Source organism: Sinocyclocheilus anshuiensis, unplaced genomic scaffold (genome assembly GCF_001515605.1).
Source record: "Sinocyclocheilus anshuiensis isolate Anshui unplaced genomic scaffold, SAMN03320099.WGS_v1.1 scaffold1430, whole genome shotgun sequence".
Classification (NCBI taxonomy): domain Eukaryota; kingdom Metazoa; phylum Chordata; class Actinopteri; order Cypriniformes; family Cyprinidae; genus Sinocyclocheilus; species Sinocyclocheilus anshuiensis.
The window spans coordinates 1,817,782-1,840,786 of record NW_015555721.1 but is presented as its reverse complement, the minus strand read 5'-3'; the positions used below and the strand labels follow the sequence as shown (position 1 = coordinate 1,840,786).

General features: G+C 37.9%; 1 protein-coding gene across 6 annotated transcripts in view; it reads right to left on the bottom strand.

The window, feature by feature from the left end:
* The window catches only part of LOC107672479 (rho GTPase-activating protein 44-like), a 63,580-nt gene extending 58,580 nt beyond the window's left edge, over positions 1-5,000 (bottom strand). For all 6 annotated transcript variants that reach the window (XM_016465684.1, XM_016465689.1, XM_016465686.1 and 3 more), the window contains exon 1: positions 4,747-5,000. In XM_016465684.1, coding sequence (XP_016321170.1) covers positions 4,747-4,799 — 53 coding nt within the window. In that variant the 5' untranslated portion in view covers positions 4,800-5,000. The remainder of the gene's footprint in view (positions 1-4,746) is intronic.
* Between the last annotated feature and the right edge of the window lie 18,005 nt (positions 5,001-23,005).

The following is a 23,005-nucleotide window of genomic DNA, read 5'->3' as shown; positions in this document are numbered from 1 at the left end:
ATGCTGATTTCATTTTCTAGCAGGATTTGGCACCTGCCCACACTGCTAAAAGCACCAAAAGTTGGTTAAATGATCATGGTGTTGGTGTGCTTGACTGGCCAGCAAACTCACCAGCCCTGAACCCCATAGAGAATCTATGGTGTATTGTCAAGAGGAAAATGAGAAACAAGAGACCAAAAGATGCAGATGAGCTGAAGGCCACTGTCAAGGAAACCTGGGCTTCCATACCACCTCAGCAGTGCCACAAACTGATCACCTCCATGCCACGCCGAATTGAGGCAGTAATTAAAGCAAAAGGAGCCCCTACCAAGTATTGAGTACATGTACAGTAAATGAACATACTTTCCAGAAGGCCAACAATTCACTAAAAATGTTTTTTTTTATTGGTCTTATGAAGTATTCTAATTTGTTGAGATAGTGAATTGGTGGGTTTTTGTTAAATGTGAGCCAAAATCATCACAATTAAAAGAACCAAAGACTTAAACTACTTCAGTCTGTGTGCATTGAATTTATTTAATACACGAGTTTCACAATTTGAGTTGAATTACTGAAATAAATGAACTTTTCCACGACATTCTAATTTATTGAGATGCACCTGTAGACCAAAATAATTTTTTGAACCAGGCTGTAAACGTTTTTTTCTGCTGTAAAGTTGGGCATTTTAACATGGGGAGTCTATGGGATTGACTCCCTTTTGCAGCCAGCCTCTAGCGGCCAGTTGATGAATTACAGTTTAAGTCACTTCCTTGTTGGCTTCACCAGAGAGAGGGGGAGGTTGCCGCTTGACTAAAACGGAAACATTTTTCCTTTGCGTTTTTACAGACAACAATGTTGTCAACTTGTCAAAACGATCCCTGTTCACACAGATCCACGAAAAATGACTAAAAACACCGTATTATGCATTAGGCCACTATAGTTGGTGAACATATAAAACACATGCGCATGAAATCAACATTTTCACAAATTCCTTTTTGGTAGTTTACAAAGAGACGATAAGCTTATAGTTTTCAAAAACTTGCACTTTGAAACACGTGGACCCAAAAACGCCATTGTTGTGTGAATGAATGGCCAAAAATATAAAACCCCTTAAATATAAGTGTTTGGTGTATATAAAAGAAAGGATTCCCTGCAATGTGTGGGCACTCCCTGTTGTGCGAGCACGTTTGTAACGCAGGGCCATTAATCAACAAACACACTGTTCCCAAGCTCTCTGCTGACGGCGAAAAACACACACAACTCCTTACAACATACTGTTCCCAGTAACAACAAGCTGGCGGTTCTGAAGGAAGAGGGAGGCTGCCATACTTCCTGAGAGAGAAAACACTACAGGCAGTGCACAACCCCACCAAAAACCCTCACAAACACTCACTGCCACAAAAACATGAATGAGAGGACTAGAAATATAGTCACAATGAGAACACGGAGAAAGAACACAAATACTGGCCCCTGAGCCAGATAAACACAAATACACATACACACAGAGCAGGGGGTAGTCATTTTCATCACAGTGGGCAAGAGGAAATGTGATTTACAAATGATGAGAAATGAAAACAGCGGGGAGGATGGGGGACACAGCTATAAAAGCATCTGGACAAATGTCAAATACATAAATACAAATGTATACACTAGGCCTGTGCAGTATTGCAGTACATACTGATTATAGAAATGTTTGTTAGATACAACATGAAGAGGAGTTTAGTTGTTTACAGCTGCTATACATTTATATGGATTATCAACTATCTTGTGTATCCGCTATTTTACAATGGCTTCAGACATGGCTCGTCGAACAGAATTTGGTTTGAATAACACTATCATTTAAGTTTGGGGTCAGTATTTAGTAATGTTTTTGAAAGCAAGGTTGCACTGAATATATTTTAAAATGTCATTTATTCCTGTGATGCAAAGCTGAATTTTCAGCATAATTTCTCCAGTCTTCAGTGTTACATGATCCTTCAGAGATCATTCTAATATGTTTGCTATATTTGCTGCTCGTTTCTTATTATATTGAAAACAGTTGGGCTGCTTAATTTCTTTTTGTCAAAACTTTTAATTTTTGGATGCTTTGATGAACACAAAGTTATAAAACAGCATTTATTTTAAATAGAAAAATCGTTTGTAACATTATAAATGTATTTACTGCTATTTTTGTCTCATTTAATGTTTAATTGCTGATTAAAAGTACTAATTTCTTTCATAAAAAAAAAAAAAAAATCTTACCGACCCCAGTGTTCTGAATGGTAGGTTATTCATTTAAAATGTTGCTTTCACTGTTTTGAGTCGGAGTCTGCTGTTTTGTAAGTATTATATAAAGACTTTTCATTGTTAATAAACACTTTTAGTACTTTTGGAGTTTTCGTTCATGAAGTTCCGAAAATAATCAGAAAATAACAAACAGAAAATAATCAAATAACTGAAAATGCATCATAATATGAAAAGAACAACGATTGTAATTTCTGTTTCATGTCAACTTTAAAGGGATAGTTCACCCAAAAATGAAAATTACCACGATCAAGGTCCAGAAACGTAGCAAGGAGATCAGTAAAGTAATCCATGTGACATCAAGGGTTCAACCGTAATTTTACGAAGCTACGAGAATACTTTTTGTGCACAAAAGAAAAAAAAAAATGACTTTATTCAACAATTCATCTCCTCCACATCACCCTGGTGCCATTTTTGGAGAATATCCGCTGGACGTAAACAGCGTATGCTGTTCTGTGTCAGCTGTGTCACACGGATACACTGTTTTCGTTCAGATCAAATCACAACAACGTAGAAAACAGATCCGGCGTGACGCAGCTGACACAGAACAGTTGAACCCCTGTTTGAACCCAGTTGAACATGGATTATTTTACTGATCTCCTTGCTACGTTTCTGGACTTGGGAGCAGTTCAGTTGCGTTGCTGTCTATGCAGGGTCAGACAGCTCTTAGATTCCATCAAAAATATCTTAATTTGTGTTCCGAAGATGAACAAAGGTGTTACGGGTTTGGAACGACATGAGGGTGAGTAATTAATGACAATATTTTCATTTTTGGGTGAACTAACCCTTTAAAGTGAAAAGCGAGCATTGAATACTGAAATGAAGGCAGATCTGAATGTGATTGGCTTGACTGCATACATAAGCAGAGAGAAGTCGATCATATCACAGGAAGAACAAGTTATGCCATTTAAATTCAAATTTGGTAAAAAATACATGTGCATTAAAAATTGTTCACAATAAGATCAGTAACACACATTAAGAAAATAAAAGCTATATTGATTTCATGCTGACTTTAAATATTCGCAAAGAAAACTGGTGTTGATAATGGACAACAAAAGTCAGTGACGTAACAAGAGTCATGGATCATCTCTTGCACTGCAATACCTCTGCACGAGTCTGTCAAGGTCGTGAACACAGTGTCTAAGTGCAACTCTCAGCTGATATTGGGAGATGTGACTCTGTACTTCTAAAACATGACAGGAATATGCAAATCTATTTTCCAAAGCAAACATCAGTCCAGTGTGCCCTCCCAGACCCTGGACATATTATTAATGAGTCAGTACACTGCGTTGTTTAGGAAACATGTTGTTTCTCATTACCGCACATGCAGCTACAGACAGAATGCCACAGTGGGCCACTGCCACAGTTCCCTGGACATTACCAGGGAAAGGTAGAGAATACTAATGCAGGGCTTACGCACAAACACACACACACACACACACACACACAATCTCATGCCCTGAGCAATGCTGGAACCAGGTTGGAGGAGCTCGGCTTGCCATTTTCCACTGGCCTGCTGATGCCAGCCAGAGGAGGTAAAAGAGAAGCTTCCCTTACCCATCCACTGAGAATGGATTTGAAATGATGACCCACAGCACTGTGGTATAATCACCCAGCAAGGAGCCGCCCGATAGCGACACACACCTTCTGGCCTTTCACAACGCCCCGTGCATGACAAGAAGAGAGGTGGATGAGCGAAGAACGTAAAGAACAATCCAAACATGTGAAAGGTCAAGCATCGCACACCCACTCCAGCATAAACAAGATAAATGGGATAAGCAAGAAAAAAAAACGGCAGCAACTTTTTCGCTATCCGCACTATAATGAACTGGATTTGGAAATTCGAACCCGTGCTTTCTGAAGCAATGATGACCTTCTCCATCACTGACCAATCTTGCTGATGTACTGCACCCAACTCCTCCTCTCTCTCTCTTTTTTTTTTTCAGAGATCAGTGTGCAATGAAAACATTGCGCCTTTGCCATTTTCCTCTCATCCGCATCCATCCGCATCAGCTGGCACTAGAGACATGTCATTCTCACACCTCTCATTCAAATCAACGTGAGCTGATACAGCAGTGCTACAATACGCTGCATTTGATGGAAATGCATCCTGGAGGCATGTGCAGGGGGTGTAGTGTCAGTGCCACGGGGAACCTCCGAGAACCATTTTGCTAGAAGAAAAGCCTCTGCAGTGAACCCGTTACGCACAACACACGGATGCATGCACAACCTCCAATCATGCCTTTATAATAATGATGCCTAATATTGCATGGGTGTGATAATGCTAGTTTAAGATGCATTGCGCAATAGCTAGACGCTATTAGTAGTAATGGCTACTAAAAATGTTTAAATATGCATTCACAGGCTATATTTAGAAAATAACGAAAGTTTGAATGGGAAAATATATGTGAGTTAGGGATTCTTTTCTGCAAATAAATAAACTTCGTCATGGTGTAAAACGATCGTATTTAAGATCATAGCGCTCACCTGCCAACAGTCTGGTTGGCGAGCTGTCGCATCCGATTAAATTGCTTCTTCATTTTTGTATTTTTTTTTCTGCGTTAACACCTCGAGCGCAAAACAATCCGCATTTCTCTCAAAATAAAGGGACGTAATCCGGTGCGAACATCCCCGTTATTCCCATCACACGCCCTCATGGCAAACCGAACGCGGGTGGAAATGTCCTAAAATGCGTATTTCAGTGCATTTTTGCGCTGCTGCTCGGCTGAGATGCTGCTGGGCGATTCTCGCATCGGCAAAGTGACAGCAGCGGAACGACGCGAGGGCGGTGCATCATGGGAAGTGTAGTCTTATTACGCATGATCCATGTGCCGAGCGCTTTTCATTTAGTGCGGTCGACAGACAGGTATGCACTATGCAGTGGTGGCGTTTAGTTTGCACTGCAGTGCAGTTCACTCGTGGCAAAAAGAACGCTTTCAGACAAAAACAATACGTGTTCTTTCACAGCACACTTAACCCTGTCTACTTAAACAGCAGCAGGGCAAAAAATGTTTTTAACCATGAAATTCTGATTCAGAGCATAGAGCTTTTAGAGGGATTGACCCCTAAGATGCACAGTTGTTTAGCAACAGACAACCAATCATAAACAGCCTCGGTTCTACCTCATTAAATATTCATGACTTTGTACATTAGAAGCAACTTTCCCAGGTATCTGAGGGAAACGTTAAAACGGTAGGTGCGTTGACATGCGCGACAGCACACTGATAACTATGAGCACATTAGCTCCACAATAAGGCAAGAAACTGCGTTGCATGAAATTTGAAATGAAGCTCTTTTTACCGTTTTTGAGGGAGTTCACGTGCAGAGCGAATGCTGTAATGGGCAAAAAAGATTGTTTTTATTTGTATTATTCAAATAAAATCTTTATTTATTGATTTTGTACTTAATCAGATACGGACCTTTTCAATAGGCTACATTTAGCTAATGCATATGACATGGTGAGAAATCTTGAATGAAAGCACCATAATGCGTTGAGTGATAAGAGGTTGTGTCCCAAATGACACACTACGCTATGCACTTATTCTAGGCACCGTGTACTCAGACGTCTAGTGTAATTATTATATAAGATTATTTTGTCATCCAACATCTATAACAGCCCCTCCCCCTCCATCATCCGGGCATGTGGAGTGCACTTTTTCTTTATGGAATATTCGTTGTGCACACACACTAATCACACTATTAATAGCCTACTAGAACGGCATAGACTAGTGCTAACCTTTTTTTTTTTTTTTGCATTTAGGTGGTTGCTATTATGTGGGTGGCAGTTATTACAGGTCGCATCCTGAATTTGTCCAATCAGTTACGTTGACCCTATAGGCTAAATATGAAAATAAAAACTTTACAGTAACAACGATTAGGCTAATTAATAACTAACCCAAGATAAAGTATGAGCCAACAGATAACCCTATTCTCCAAAATGTGTAATCTCCACTCAAAAAAACTACCAGAGTAGTAACCAAGTAAGTTAGAAGCTGTAAAATCATAATATTAAAGAGCCAGTAAAAAAAAAAAAAACACTATGCTATATTAGTTTTGCGAAGGCTATTTCCACAGGGAAATGAACAAACATGAGCCATAGCTTTTTTGTTAGCTATTCATTTCCACTGGGAACCGAACACGAGCGGAAATCTGGGGTTTTGTGAAGATGACACTGCCATCTTGTGGCTGCTCTCATGTAGTTTGACCTGTATTTAAAGGACTTCCACCGCCTCCTGACAGCTTGCAATTGCATTACTGTTAATTGTAAGAGACAACATATTGTATGATATCTTAGGTCAATTTCGGTGAGATTTTTAAAGCTTGGTATGATTTATATTCATAATTTTTTTGGCAACCTTGTTGTAACTGGACATCAATGCATTTTCAAACATTACAATAAAAAGATGCTGTGAAACAAAAACAAACGAACAAAAACGCATTTGTTATAAGAATACGAATTTTGAATATGTGTGCTTTAATCTTTTGAATTGTGACTGAAAACATCATCGTGAACTGTTCATCTTAATTTGTCCTTCCAAAAATACTTACATGCTTTTGACTCTTGATTAAAGATGAATTCAAAGATTCTTTACAAGATATGAGAAAACAATTAATTTGTTCATGAGCTGTGTAACTCAGTATGAAGATGGGGAAGATGAGAAATCAAACTTGTTAGATGTAGATATGAGAATTAGAAACATTCTGAGACAATTAGTATAAAAATAGAGGCGTTGAAATGGTGCTGACAGGCAACCATATGGTGTCATTTTAACAATGTTACAAAGGCTAAGATCATTGTGATTCACACATCTGACAAAACAGCATATTGTTCATTATTCGACAGATGCAGGAATCCAATACAGGAGCCTAAAGTTAACAAAACTGAAATGGTTTGACAATTTTATTTCATGCTGTCTATAGAAACAGGAAGTTGGTGCAGCACACATCAAATGGCTTGTCTCTTTTTGTGAAATAGACCAGAATAATGATAATAATAATAGTAAATAAAAAAATCAAAACAGCCAAAGCCATTTTTCACTTTTTTGCAGGGAAGAAGATCTATAATACCTAGTATCCAGCATTCCTGTTAATCACAGTTGCTTGGCTAAAATGCATTTTTAATTTTGCCACATTGTCATGGACTTCACTATCAAGTTAAAATGCTCAGTTTATTATTATTAACCTTTTAATATTAATCTTAAATTGCAAATGTGTTGTCACAAAACAACAGAGGTATGTATTTTAATATCAGCTGGCAGTGTGATGTGGCATCAGCCAATGGCTCTGTTGCTGGACATTTTTCTGTCATTTTTAGTATTGACACTTTTTTCCTGGAAATATTTCATCAGTTATAATGTGCGTATGTCACATTGCTCTGACGACTGAACCAGTGAGACCATTATTTTGCGAATGAATAATTCTTCTTCTGAGTCCTTTCTTTACAGTGAATTGGCCAAGCGCGTCGATTCACTTTCATTTGGATATTTAGTCTTGGATCTTTTAAACATTTTAGTCTTTTTATTGTGCTCCCAGCAGTGGAATTCCAAAGTAAAAGTATACGTGACTTACTTAAAGGGGTCATATGATGTTGCTAAAAAGAACAGTATTTTGGAACATTTGAGCGGCGTTATGCAAATCTTCCCACATAGTGAGGTAGACATGTGGGGGCGTGTTAGAACGAGCCGTTTTAGGTAGGTGTGGCTGACACTTAACTTTTATAAAGAATATCTCTTTGGATTTGAGACTTTAGTCTTTGCAACTTTACAGATCTTCTTTATGCGCCAAGAGCTTGTAACACGCCAAAGAGAAAGGAAAAATTGAAATCGCATCATATGACGCCTTTAATGTGCTCAGAACACTTGCACTCGCACTTGAATGGTTTCTAAACACTGACGGTCGAGTGAACATTAATCACGAAGCTTCACTCACGAGTGTGTGTGGGTTTTTTTCAGTTCCTCACGGGGCTGCGGATGCATTTCTCAGGACAGACTTGACGTGTCTGCGCTCTGTTGTGCCTCGGATGCCAGCATATCCGGTCAGATTTTTTATTTACCGGCTGACCAGGCACGAATTGGCACAAAGACACTAAATTATAAATAGTCCAAATTCCCTCTCATTATACCATGAACCAGTTACAAAGTAATGCAAAGTGCCATGTACATTTTCATAGGCCTATATTGTGTGTCTTCCCTAACATTTGTATAACCAGTGTTGCAAAACCATGCTTAATTTGTGGTTACCATGGTTTAACTATAGTAGCCAAGTTTTTTTGGTTTTATTTGCAGTAGCTAAAACCATGATTTTAAAGAAACGCTATATGTAAATGTAGGAATCAACATTAAGCTTAATAAATGCTTTAGAAGTATTTTCCATTACTAGTTAAACTTAATTAATGTAGTTAACTAATGTTAACAAATGGAACCTTATTGCAAAGTGTTACCATTCTGGACAACGGAAGCCAAAAAACTACAAATCTGGCTTACTGTTCTTGTTTAAGCACATAATTGTGAGATGTTACTCTTTAGTTTGTGGGGAAATTCTTTTAGAATTTTTTAAAAATTTTGAATGACCTCTCAAATTTAGAAACAACATATTTGTACTTTTAATAATTCATTGGTCACACTGCAGGATTACTTGAGTGAGCTGTAAAACAACTAAAAGATTATTAAAATTGTGAAAACCATATTAAACATAGTTAAAGCACCTAAAAATACACTTTCCAAATACAATTCATTTACATTTTAACCTAAAATCTCGTTGTTGACGAAGGTTCATGAACATTTGTCAAGTTATTTGTCAACTACAAATAGAACAATCAAAGCTTTTCAAAGAAACTACAAAACTAACTCACCCTTGCGTCACCCCTCCCCTGCAACCTGGCGGTTGTGCAGTCCATTAGTAGTTAATGGGGCAACAGGTGGGCAGTGTACTGAGGCCTAAGGGTTCAGAGGCCTCACTGAGTAAGTGATACTGAAATATAGCCACTCGCTGCTCCTACCACAGGGGCCCCATTAATCTGGATGGCTGGAAATTGAGAGGACATCCTATGAGCCTTGATCTCAACCCTCTGACCCCAACTCTGTCATTCGTTTTTATTAGTCTGGAGTCAAATGTTAATCACATCTGAGCATTGATGAATCTTTTAGTGCTGCCAGACCTGTGCAGGAACCATGCACCAGCAAACAAGCCCTTTTGGATGCTCTCCTGACTGTCTTAAATCAAAATGAAAGGGACTCCCAAGCATGTACATTCCCCAAAAAAAACCCATGCCTTTGAATTTCCTTCCGAAGCTCACTTCATCATCTCTTGTCATACTGAGAAGAGACAGGAATGTAAGAGGGGAAGGGGTCAAAGGGGAAAAGGAATATTGAAGATATTACTGAAAACATGAAGCTCATGAAAACAACACAAGTGTAATTTCATTAGTGCAAGGATGGTGCTATGTGTTTACTTTATGAATTACAAATAAATCCATGAAAAATACTAACCTTAAAGGAGTCATATGATGCTGCTAAAAAGATATCGTCCTCTTTTGGAAGACCAAACAAAGTAGTTTCGCTTTCACAATGAATCACACAGCACCTTCACGACATGGCGGCGGCAACACAATACCACAGCGAGAATAAAAGTTACACCATCTTTCTTTGTGTGAACATTTGGGCGGCGTTATGCAAATCTTCCCACATTGTGACGTAGACATGTGGGGGCGTGTTAGAACGAGCCGTTTTAGGTAGGTGTGGCTGACTCTTAACTTTTATAAAGAATATCTTTTTGGATTTGAGACTTTAGTCTTTGCAACTTTACAGATCTTCTTTATGCACCAAGAGCTTGTAACACTCCAAAGAGAAAGGAAAAATTGAAATCGCATCATATGACCCCTTTAAAATCCAGTTATTGTTGTGTCTTCCTTTGACTTTGCTCTCTGGTGACTAGCGATTGTCTCAAAGTACAGCTGTTATTAAGCTAATAAAGCTGTTTCCTCAAAGTTCATGACCTTTAGTACCCCTGACCTTTGCTGTTGGTCGTACTAAAATGTTCTGCTTTCCATGTAGGATATATTGCCGACTTCTGACCACAAAGGTGTCCCTGACTAGAAGAAGATGAAAGTCTGCTAGCAACCAAACTGATATGCTGGCATTTCCACTTCAGTTGATTAATACAGAGGGTGTTTTTGTTTGTTTGTTTTTTTACATTTTTACTGTCATGTAGAAACCTTTTTCTTATTGATGGGTTTTATATGATTAACAATAGACGTTTACTATGTACAATACTGAACCTTGTGAAGAAGTACACTTTAGCACACTTTTAAACTTAATACAGAAATAATATACTACACAAAAAAGTTACAATTTATATCAAATGCAATAACTTCAGAGTACTTTTCTGACTCACCTAAATAGGATTTAAGTACATCTTTCATGTAATTTAAGAATTACATTAAAATATACTTTGAAGTAAAACTGTTTAGTAGGCATTATTACAAAGTGCAATTTTTTAAAGTGTAATTAAGGGTGTCATGCAAGTGTCCTTTATTTCATTAACATATTATCTGCAAGTACAGTTGAAGTACACTACAAGTGGACCTTCAACACAGTTAAGCACAAGTGGGGGTAATGATCCTAAATTTGAAAGTCTTTAATCCTTGTATTTACGCCATAAATCACCACTTCCCTTTATGATGTGGCTTTTTGAAATGTAAATGTTGTTATCTGATACCCTTTTCATTCTGTTAGCATTGATTAAGAACAAAGCTAACCTGGGCTAACAGGCACAGCTGATGTTAGAGGTATCAAGTCCAGGTTGTGACCTGTAGCTGGACCCTCCCATCGTCTGCAGGGGAAGTTCATACACAGCATGTGTGATCAGACTTCTTCACAAAGAGTGTCATTTTACCATCTATTGAGAAGGAGTTGTGTTTGAAGCTGCGCCTCTTACCGCTAATTAAGAACTTCATTAACAGTGTGTTGCTTCATAGACTGACTTCTAAAGCATCTAAAGTTAGAGGCCAAAAGCACTGTTTTTACTAAGCTGTCTGTGCATGGCACATGCCTTTAAACAAGAGTACTAGGATTAAAATGCTCTTCCAGACTGGAGAAGTGCAGAGACTAATCTTTAAAGGGTGCTGGAGTCATGACTGCCCCCCTCACACCTTGGCTAATGAAAATGCTCTGAAATTAGAAGCGTTAAGAATTTGCAAGTCTAAACTGGAAAGGTTATTTCTAGACAGATTGGGTGACAGAAAATGATGGCTATCTCCACAGCTTTGAGATGATGATGGACCTGATAAGCCAGTGACGATATGCTGGCGTCTCTCTAGACGTATATTTATCAGCCTTTTCTGCTTGTAATGAGCATACAATATTTCAGGAGGTGAATATGCAAAATTCGGCAGCAAGAACTTATGGACCTATGGATTGGAAATTTTAAATATGAGAATGAAAATTATGTCCAAGAGCTGCAGCAGATTATAGGAAGAGTTATACTCATGCTGCTCATTGTAACTAATGCTAATCAGTTTTTTAATCTACTGATTTGATGATTAGGTCTTTGATTAATTGATAATCAAATATAAAATGGCCAAATGTTGTTGTCCAAATTAAAGGCTGTGAAAATATAGCACATGTACTGTATCAAAGGAAGGGGCTAAAATATAAACATGCATGTACACTATAATAAAGAAAAACAAAAGCACAGACTTGTGTGCCCATCTGGATATTACATTTATACCCCAATAATGCCTGTACAGTTATTGCTCTCATAAAAATGCAATTACATGTAGCATTTTAACCCTCATTTAATGTCCAACAAAAAGCAGCAAAATGTAAATTTTAGTTGGAATTATTGCACCACCCTTCTTGTGCACTCGTTTAGTACAATCTGTAAAGACTCGATTGCTGTCATTTTGCAAAATGGAAATACTACTGTGGCTCTACATTTACATATAAGGACATAACGTTAAAATGTAAGTTATGCACTGACGACTCACAGGAAAATGTAACTGTTTTATGAGGTGCCAATTTTGTATTAATTGGAATGATGTGAATCAAACAAAAACATATGTGACCCTGGACCACAAACCAGTCATAAGGGTCAATATTTCGAAATTGAGATTTATACATCATCTGAAAGCTGAATAAATAAGCTTTCCATTGATGTTTGTTAGAAAGATAAACTGCAGTGCTTTACAACTATAGGACAGGAAGATTCATGGAACATGATCTTTACTTAATATCCTAATGATTTTTGGCATAAAAGAAAAATCAATAGTTTTGACCCATACAATGTATTTTTGGCTATTGCTACAAATATACTCCAGCGACGTATGACTGGTTTTGTGCTCCAGGGTCACATATGATTTTTAGAAAAAAGAAAGATCGACCCCTAAAAATAACTGTCAATGGGGTGTAAGCAGGGCCATGCACAGACCTTTTGAGGGTCACATCTTAATGATAAGCGGAGCGTATAGAATACTACATTCAAAAATTAGCTAGCTAGCAAATACATGCATATTAACATCGTAAACATTAACCATGCTGTGAGTGTGACCATATATAATATGATTAAATGTTAAATTTTCTTAGAAATATATTTTACCTAGCTGACAAGGAACACTCAGTAGCTTTGTGTCAAACTCAAATGCAGTTATGGCCGGGTTTTTGACCAGCGAATGTGTGTGCAAATGTGCAATTTGTCCATCATTAAAACGGCAGCATCACATTACGTTTTGATCAACAGGTTACAAAGTTTGTTGTAGCTATATGGGCGCTCAGTTTTTCCTGTTGTAAAATACGTTTGGCCAAAATGTCATTTTATAAAAGATGAAATGCTACTGTATGCAAATGCTATTTAAGTGTAGGCTATTGGCTATGACTAATTTAGATGGCAAATGCCCTCTCTCCGCAGGTCCGGTCTCAGACCTCAAATGCATAAAACATGAGCCTTTATACAGTAGACATACTAGTGTTTCTTGCGTAAAGACAACGCTGTACTTATACAAACAAGAAGATATTTATTTACCCTTGCAAGACGTTCAGCTGCTCTGCTGTGGAACTTCAGATCACTGCACTCAGTCAGTCAAGACAGGGGGAGGAGTTATGAGGTTTGACTGACAGTTTGAGCGGATCCAACAAGATTTAGTCACAAACTCTTTTTAATACCTTTCATTCGCTAAATATATTTGTAAAACAGACAGACAGACGTAAAGGGTGACCAATAGCATTGATTTATTGAAGAAGAACAAAAAAACAAACAAAAAAAAGGGCACTTCGGAGTGTAAGGACAAAAAGGGCATGTGCTCTGCACAGGTTGAGCCCTACCTGTGCATGTGCCTGGGTGTAAGCAGTTCATACAAAAATGTACGAATGAGATAATATGAATTCATACTAATTAGCCAGCAATTCACCAAAACTTACAATAGTTACAAATTGCCATGAGAGTGTCTTGAAAAATCTGATCTGTAATGCATTACATGACACGCATCTGTCAGAGCACATGATAGGGCAAGTTGCATTCAATTATATGCTAATACATTTGTTTGAAGCTCTTAATATAAAGCATTCACATGTACAGGACAACTTAGGTGCTGGTGCACTTTTCTTGCAGCAGTTCATTCTGTGTTCCTCGCTAATTTCCACATGTGTTTTGTCCTTAGATATGCACTGTTTTCCATGTACAGCATGCAGCAGATGCGATTCATCGATTATCATATTCATTTGATTAGTTTATGTAGCCATTGCAGTATATTATTGTTCTTTTGGAGCTTGGAATTAAAAATTAACATCCACTTTAAATGTATAGAAAAGTGCAGCTGGGACATTCTTCAAAATATCTTGTTTTGTGTTCATTGAGAGAAGAAAATCATATAGGTTTGAGGGTAAGTAACACTATTTTTTATTTTTGGGTAATCTGTCTTTAAGGGTCAGATCAGGAAGAAAAAGCTCCATATGGTTACAGCTCATGGCACAAAATGTTTACCAAAATACTATTGCATGCCTTTCAGGCAAATGCATCACTGAACTTGAATTCTCAGACAAACAGAGATATTATCTTTACGTCTATATTTATCTATTTCAGACATTTAACACTTGTCACTTAGGCCTCCTGAGAAGCAATTTAAAACAATCTGGGGCTGCCAAAGTCAGTCTGTAGGTGACAGGTATATCCTCAGGCAAGGCCCACCCATGCAGCTTAACATCTTCTTAAATTAGCAGCATCTAGTGCACACCTTAACACACACCTGAAGAGGGATGACCGAAGGTGTACGGCAGTGTGTGTGCGGTTTGTAAGAGTAAAACAGTGACATAGAGCAGCTGCTCAGGAGAAAACATTACCGTCATGTTGACACAGAGGAGAGCAAATGAAAACCAAAGTAAAAAAGCCCTCTTTGTTTGGTTGTTTAATGACGACATTACCTGAGGCTATTCATTAAAATACATAAGACAGTTTGAGACCAGATTGACCACAGTACCAATGATGGGTGCCAGACATCTGCTCTGCTTTTGGCTTGACAGATTAAAGAGGTGTTCAGATCATGCTTGATTAGATGAACGAAAGATGGATGAAGTGATTCAGTAGGTTTTCCAGTGTATGTGGATCTTTCTTAGATCTGTATTTTAAAGGTATAGAGTCCCAAAAAATGATAATTCACTTACCCTCACTGAAACCCATATTATTGTTTTTTTCTTCTATGGTAGACAAAAGATGGATTTTTGAAGCATATCCTGGCCACACTTTTCAGTGAAGATGGATAGATACAGCCTGAAGACATTTTAAACAAGATTTAGACAGCTTTTTTCATAAAATGAAAGCATTCACCAGTGACTGTCAAGCTCCAAAATGACAAAAAGTCAGCCAAAGATTTTTAAAAGTATTTGTGCTATTCTTAAGTCTTATGAAATATTATGTTTTTTTTCTGCATGCTAACAGATTAGAGCAGGCCAGTGTTGCCAGGTCTTCAAACAAAACTAGCCCTGTGGCCAATCAAAATGAGTGACACTATGTCAAAACTCAAAATATGCCACTCTCATATAAAAAAAAAAAAACATACTTTACAGTCATTGTTAATCGTAATACATAATTTCAACTTTAAAGTCACTATATCGATGTAATGATATGCACAGTCTGTTTATATAAAGGAGCTTACAGGAGCTCAAAGTCTTCCTCCCAAAGAAAACATATCTAGCACAGTTTTATGATTGGTAGAACATAAAATGAGTAAATATTTGAATATAGGCCTATGCATTTAGATAAAATACAATTTATCTAATTTGTCAAAACTTTAACCCACTTTAAAAAGTTTTTTTTTTTCTGTGCAGCAGTTTGAAAGTAGCCCAATTTTGAGGAGACTTGGCAACCCCGAACTGCAGAGTGTTTGTGAAAAGTTAACAATTAATTAAATCATAGAAATGTCCAAACTATGTGTGACAATATATACATTTAATATCATCAAAGAAAAATGTGCATTTTAGAGACCTCTGTTTGTTTCTCTCTTCTAATATTCTGTTTACGGTTAAAAAGGTCATTGTTGACTCCAGGTGATGTTTGGACTGAATCCTTCAGCTCTACAGTATTCCTGAAATATTACTAACCACAATAACTCAGCTCTGCTGTACCTGCTCAAAGCGTCTTTTTTAAAAACCTCAAGATGAAAGCACTCCTGCTGGAAGGCTCTTGAATGCTAGTAATAATCTGGCTTTATTCGTACTAAAATTTGTCATGAAGAATGCAGGCTGCAGCTTTAATTGTGTTGCTTTAATGGATGACCTTGTTTCCCTCAGCCTCTGGTTGAACTCCATTTAGATGAGACTGCAGTCTGTAATTTAAGGAAGCCTCTTATCATTTCTCTCTCTTTCCAGCCTGAGGGGACATACGGTTCACTGACAGTCACAAACTTCTGGGTATGATATGTCAGCAGGGGTAAATGCTAAAGAGAACACGGCAAACTGAGTCTAATATCATGTTTGCAATGGAAATCGATGGCAGATGTCTTTAAACAGATGTCTATATTTGATGGTCCTGGATGAAGAGAGGTTTTATGTATCTGTATGTGTCCCTCAGCCCCCCTTTCACCATGTTTTGACTGGGGACGGTTGAATGCTTTGGGTGAGGGACCTCACAGGTTTCTCTTCTCGGTCTAGATCAAAGAGAACAATAGTCTTGGCCTCTGGTGAAGTTAAAGGGATAGTTCACCCAAAAATGAAAATTACCTCATGATTTACTCACCCTCAAGCCATCCTAGGTGTATCTGACTTTCTTCTTTCAGACGAACACAATCAGAGTTATATTAAAAATTGTCCTCTTCCAAGCTTTATAATGGCAGTGAAAGGGGGTTGAGATGTTGAAGCCCAAAAAAGTGCATCCATCCATCAATCATAAAAAATACTCCACACAGCTCCGGAGGGCCTTCTGAAGCAAAGCGATGCATTTGTGTAAGAAACATATTCATATTTAAAACTTTATAAACCGTAATCTCTAGCTGTTTTTGTAAGTCTAGCAAGTAACCTAGGATGGCTTGAGGGTGAGTAAATCATTTTCATTTGATTTTCATTTTTGGGTGAACTATCCCTTTAAAGGTGGTCTTCAATTTGAAAAAAAAATAAAATAAAAATCCTCCACCACAAAAAAATGCAAGAAAATTGACTACAGAAAAGAAAAGCACATGCAGAAAAAAAAGGTTGGAACATGGCTTCATGAATTCATTTTAATTTACCAAACAAGCATAACATAATATACCTGACTTGCAGTAGAGAATCCTGGAAGAGTTTGAATAATTAATGCAATCAGCCATAATCATCGGAATTGGAATTGTACTGTGATTCTGATGCCAGTCTTCGACACTTATTATTTTGGAACAATATTATTCTGCTCTAATGATTGCTGTTGGTGAGACACGACTGTGAGGGAACTCACCGGAAACACTTCGCACTATAACTTTGCATTTGAACATTTCATCAGTTCTCTATAGGTATGAAAATGTAGCTCGCATAATGGGGGCCATTTAGGGCCCCCTTCCTCCGACCCCGTCACCCTGGCCCCTCAGTATCTTTCACCCAGATGCCTAATTTCCTGGCAGGGAACGTCTTCTGCAGACAGGCTGTTCAATGTCAAAATTATGCTTTACATCCTGATCAGTTTCCTGGAGCAGTTTGGCACAACTTTTGCAGAGCTATATCTCAACAACATTTCCAAAACAGGATTCATCACAGTCTCAGCGAACAGAGAACAGTTGTAAAATAACCAATGAAAACTAGAAAAGTAAGGCGTGCCAAGACAAACTATACTGTTGGCTTGGCAAAGAATAGTCTGAAAGTTTTGAAAACACCTCAAAGTTTGAAGTATATTTAAGGCTTTGTTTGAATACTGTAAGATCTGTACAGCATTAAGAGTTGCATAAGATCACTGAGCAGTTTCTGTGTTTTAAACTACACCATTTCAATGGCATTTTCTGTATAGAGGAACTGGTCATTAACCCTCATTATTGAAGCAAATGGCATTTTATTTCAAGGGAGCTTTACAGAAATAATGTTTTTAATATGATCCCCACAGTCGGATACTATGTTAATTTTCCCCTTATTTGGGAAAAATATGATGTTAAACAAATAATATCAAGCTATCTAGACGTTCTTTAAATATACATGCTTTGATAAAATAATGTTTACCTTTGGGTTCTGTATTTAGCCTCAGTCGCTAAATGAACCCTGTCACATGAAGTAGATGAATTACATCTGGACTTCTTCACAGCAGTTATTGAGACTGATTGTGGTCCATTGTAAACCTGAAGTTGATTGAAAAAAAATCCTATTAATTTCTGCTACAGATTGTGTTGTTTTGACAATTCAATTATTGAATTAATTTCAATTATCTGTCTGTCTGTCTGTCTGTCTATCTATCTATCTGTGTGTGTGTGTGTCTGTCTATCTATCTGTCTGTCTGTCTGTCTGTCTATCTGTCTGTCTTTCTGTCTGTCTGTCTATCTATCTTTCTGTCTGTCTGTATCTATCTTTCTGTCTGTCTGTCTATCTATCTGTCTTTCTTTCTGTCTGTCTGTCTATCTATCTTTCTGTCTGTCTGTCTGTATCTATCTTTCTGTCTGTCTGTCTATCCATCCGTCCATCCATCCATCCATCCTCCATCTATCTATCTATCTATCTATCTATCTATCTGTCTGTCTGTCTTTCTGTCTGTCTGTCTGTCTGTCTGTCTGTCTATCTTTCTTTCTGTCTGTCTGTATCTATCTATCTTTCTGTCTGTCTGTCTGTCTGTCTGTCTGTCTGTCTGTCTGTCTATCTTTCTGTCTGTCTATCTATCTGTCTGTCTGTCTGTCTATCTGTGTCTGTCTGTCCGTCCGTCTGTCCGTCCGTCCGTCCGTCCGTCCGTCCGTCCGTCCGTCCGTCCGTCCGTCCGTCCGTCCGTCCGTCCGTCCGTCCGTCCGTCCGTCCGTCCGTCCGTCCGTCCGTCCGTCCGTCCGTCCGTCCGTCCGTCCGTCCGTCCGTCCGTCCGTCCGTCCGTCCGTCCGTCCGTCCGTCCGTCCGTCCGTCCGTCCGTCCGTCCGTCCGTCCGTCCGTCCGTCCGTCCGTCCGTCCGTCCGTCTGTCTGTCTGCCTGTCTGTCTGTCTGTCTATCTATCCATCTGTGGTATTATTGTTTTGCATTATAGAGTTCATGAAGATGTGGATCATCAGGGCTGATAACGTCGTCGTAGAGTCTCTGAGAAAGAGAACCAGGGCAGAAGTCAGAGGTCAGAAACACTGAACACACAATCCTGCTGAAGAGCCTCTGAGCTCAAATGATTAAGTGGCCTTTTGCTTTACAACATTTGCCAATGGAAACATAAGGACAGAATAGCTGGATAAAGCTGTCTCTAAAGGATAATGCTCTGAAATCCAAGCGGACTTGGACCTCAGAGAAGAAGATAAGACAGAAGTTCAGCAGGCCGGTGGGAATTTATAGACATTTAAAACAGTCTTAGCCTGAGCAAATTACTCTGGAGTGTGACTTAAGGACCCTGAGCAGTGCATTGATCTGCTTTTCTGCATAGTTAATGAGCGTCACTGGAATCTGCTCTTCCTGTTGTGCTCTTTGTGCTCTTGCTGAAGATGGCAGCTAATGAGGGCACAGACTGCTTTGCTGTTACCTGTTACCTGTCACTCATAATGCTGTAAGAACTTACTGATATAAATTGGTAAATTAAACATGTAAAATGCCTCAGATGTTGTCAGAGACACATTATGATAATGAAGGAAAATGATCAAGACAGGACATGAGAAAGCTATATCTGTAGATCAAATATCAAAGAATATAATTTAAAAGTAAGAAAACAAGCAAATGACTGTAAAGGCAATGGAATGACAATGGAAAAGTCACGGAAATTCAATGGTCAAAAAGGGTGGGAACACTTAAGTACATTTTCATGCAAGGCTTACTGGCAGTTAGACAATGTTATGGATGCAGTGTTTTGGCCATAAATGATAGAAGAGCATTGCAAATGGTGTAGAAATGGTTTTAGTATGTGATTTAATGACAGATCAGAGGAGCACATGTTAACACGGTACGGTTACAGATATTCCATTGAAGGAGATGAACAAGACCACGAGTCCTTTGATGTGTCAACTGAACAGCTCCTAAATCTCTCTGAAAACACACAGGCGGCTGCTGTGTGTATGTGTGTCTATGCATCATGAAGCATAACGGACCGAACTGATCTGCCCATATGCTCTCCCGGATGCTGGAGCAGTCTATGGTCTAGATCTCTGCACTCCCACCCCTCAGGTGTCTTTTGTTCCCACCACGGTGTCCCTCCCTTCTAGTCACAGAGTCACTTTGAAGTGCCAATCAAATCAAAAGGAGGCTCTCACAAAGAACAAACCGCTAGCACAGAATATATGACTTTTTTCCTTTGTCTCTCACTCTGTGCTTTTGTGCATTTTTTCCACTTTGTCAAACTCTACAGCGCGTAATGGAATTATTAGCACATAAAAAATTTATCGATATGACATAGCAGGGCCATGGACAGCAGGGAAAAACAATGCTAAATGTGAAAGTAGAATTAAACTAACATGTGTTTCAGCATAGTTTTAATGGCAAAATAAAAAGGCTTATCAACTTTTAAAATGATGGAGAAAACATTTCCCATATATTTTATTACCACATGTCCACTTGGTAGAATCTGTGCTAACAAGACAACATGAACAAATTGCTTGACATCCCAACATCCTCAAAAACCACAAACAAAACTATGCAGGTAAAAGAACATGAAATTCACTTTTAAAAAATGAGGGTTTCAAAACGTTTCCCCCCTCAGTAATGCCATAGAAGAACAATTGTGTGTTCCTCAAAGAACCTTTCAGAGAACAGTTCTTGAAAGAACATTTTTGTTTTCATAGTGTGAAGAACATTTTAATAACCAAATGAACCTTTTGTCCAGTGGAAAGTTTCCATGGATGTTAAAGGTTCTTCATGGAACTAGATACCAATAAAGAAACGTTTAAAGTCTTGTAAGAATTGTTCACTGAAAGGTTATTTGTTGAGGAACCAAAAATGGTTCTTCTATATGACATCACTGTAAAAACCTATTTTGGAACCTTTATTATTGACAGTATAATATTTTTTCACATTGTCTGTTATTAGTTCTTTGTAAAAATTAATACATTTCAGTGTTTGATTTTAAAGACATTTTGTTTAATAAAAACTTAACTCTGTTTTGGGTTGCCATGTTCAATGTCTAAATGATGGGTCTTGAAACAAAGCCAGAATTGCTGGTCCATGTTGAATTTGCATTTTAAATAGATTTACTGACAAGAATCAAGCATTTGACACCAGTCTTGATCTTGTAAATGATCGCTGTCATTCGGTCGACCTCACGGTCTTCACTTCACTGTAAATGTAACACAAAAAACTGGTGTATAAACAATTTTCACTCAGAAACTGCTAGTAAATTTCACGATTAACTGCAAAGAAACAGCAAGTATGAAAGGTATTTCAGTTTTGTATCTGTTATGTTCATGTTTATGACAGATGTAAGTATTTGTTTTATCACTTTTTATTTGTGGAGGGGTTGTCCTGACAGGAAGCAAATGTGTTTTGCAGACACCAGTGGATGCAGGAAGTGCAGATACAGTCATCTCACACACATACACACACACCGTGTGGTAGATGAGATAAAGGGATTAGTGGACTGCAGTTGTGTGCTTCTGCTCAAACTCTGATTGACATGGCAGCTCTGCGTAATCCTGATAATCCTGTAGAATGCTACAGGTGCTGGAGGTCCAAGGCCTCTGACCTGAGGCCAAACTCACTCTCACACACACACACACACACACACGCACGCACACAAGCAGTCAGATCTCAAGTTCAACAGTTCCTTAACTTTACCTCCCTATTCTAGAATAACATCATCTATACACCCTACAGCTCTTTTCATGCTAAGTGTTTGGTGCCACTGTGACATGTTTATAGCCAAGAGCGAGAGACGAGCAGCGGGAGATGTACAGACATCTGCTGGAATCGTGCCTAAACAATTCTGCATCGGGAATCCTCCGTGAGACGACTGTCATTTCTCTCACAACGCTTCAACAAGCAAACAGAACTGTTGTTCATTTTTTATTGCACAGCTCATTGCATGAAGTATTGGTTTATGTTTCTTTAAGTCATTCATCATGAAGAGACTTGTGCAAAGCCTGGTATTCAGCTTTTTAGAGGCACATTTGCCAGTATAATTGTCAAAGCAATTAAGACCAAAATTGCATGTTCGTGTTTACATCCTTGTAACATTTTCTTAAGGACAGAGAAACATGAGTCTGGGCTCATATTTCTTATTGTTCTTAAAGCTATTGTTACGTTCATTTTCATTATATTGCTTTATAAATTATACTGTAAAGTTAATTGTTTTAATCTAATGTAGTCATGATGATTCAGTCATAATAAAGAATAATGTAAATTGAATAAAACTAGTGAAATTAGTTTAATTATCACGTTTGGCTATACCTGACAACCCATTTTCTACAATGTGCGGCACATTTATTATTTATTAGAAATGAAATAACATTGTTTCAATGTACCATACATGAATTTGCGTAAGGGAGACCAGGGCTAGTTGACACAGGGATACAGTAAGGATTCAGTAAGGATGCATTAAACTGATCAAAATTATTATTATTATTTTTTTAATTTTTAATTTATTTTGGTTTTACTTCTTTTGCACAGCACAATGGTCAACAACTGTTGTTTTATTGTGCAATATAAATAAACTAACCTAAACTAACCTAAAAGTGACCGTAAAGACATTTCTACTTCAAATGAAAGCTGTTCTTTTGAACTTTCTAATCTTCAAATAAATAAATAATAAATTCTGATGCTGAAAATTCAGCTTTGCATCTCAGGAATAAATTACATTTGAAAAGATATTCAAATATAAAACAATTATTTTAAATCGTAATAATATTTAACAAAATGACAGTTTTTACTGTATTTTTGATATGCAGTCTTGAGGCGTCTTTCAAAAAACATAAAAAAGAAACTCACCGATCCCAAACTTTTGAACAGTTTTGTAGTTTAAATTACAACCATTTTTCTTCAAAGCAAGCTGTGACATTTTTATTGGGATATGTTGTCACAAACTTTTTTCATGAAATAAACTATTATGTGGCAGGTTCCTGCTTCCTGTTTATTAAAGTAGGAGTGGCAATTGTTTTTAAAATTAAATCTAAATAATAATAAAAAAGGATTACTTTAAATAAACTGCTTAAGCCTTA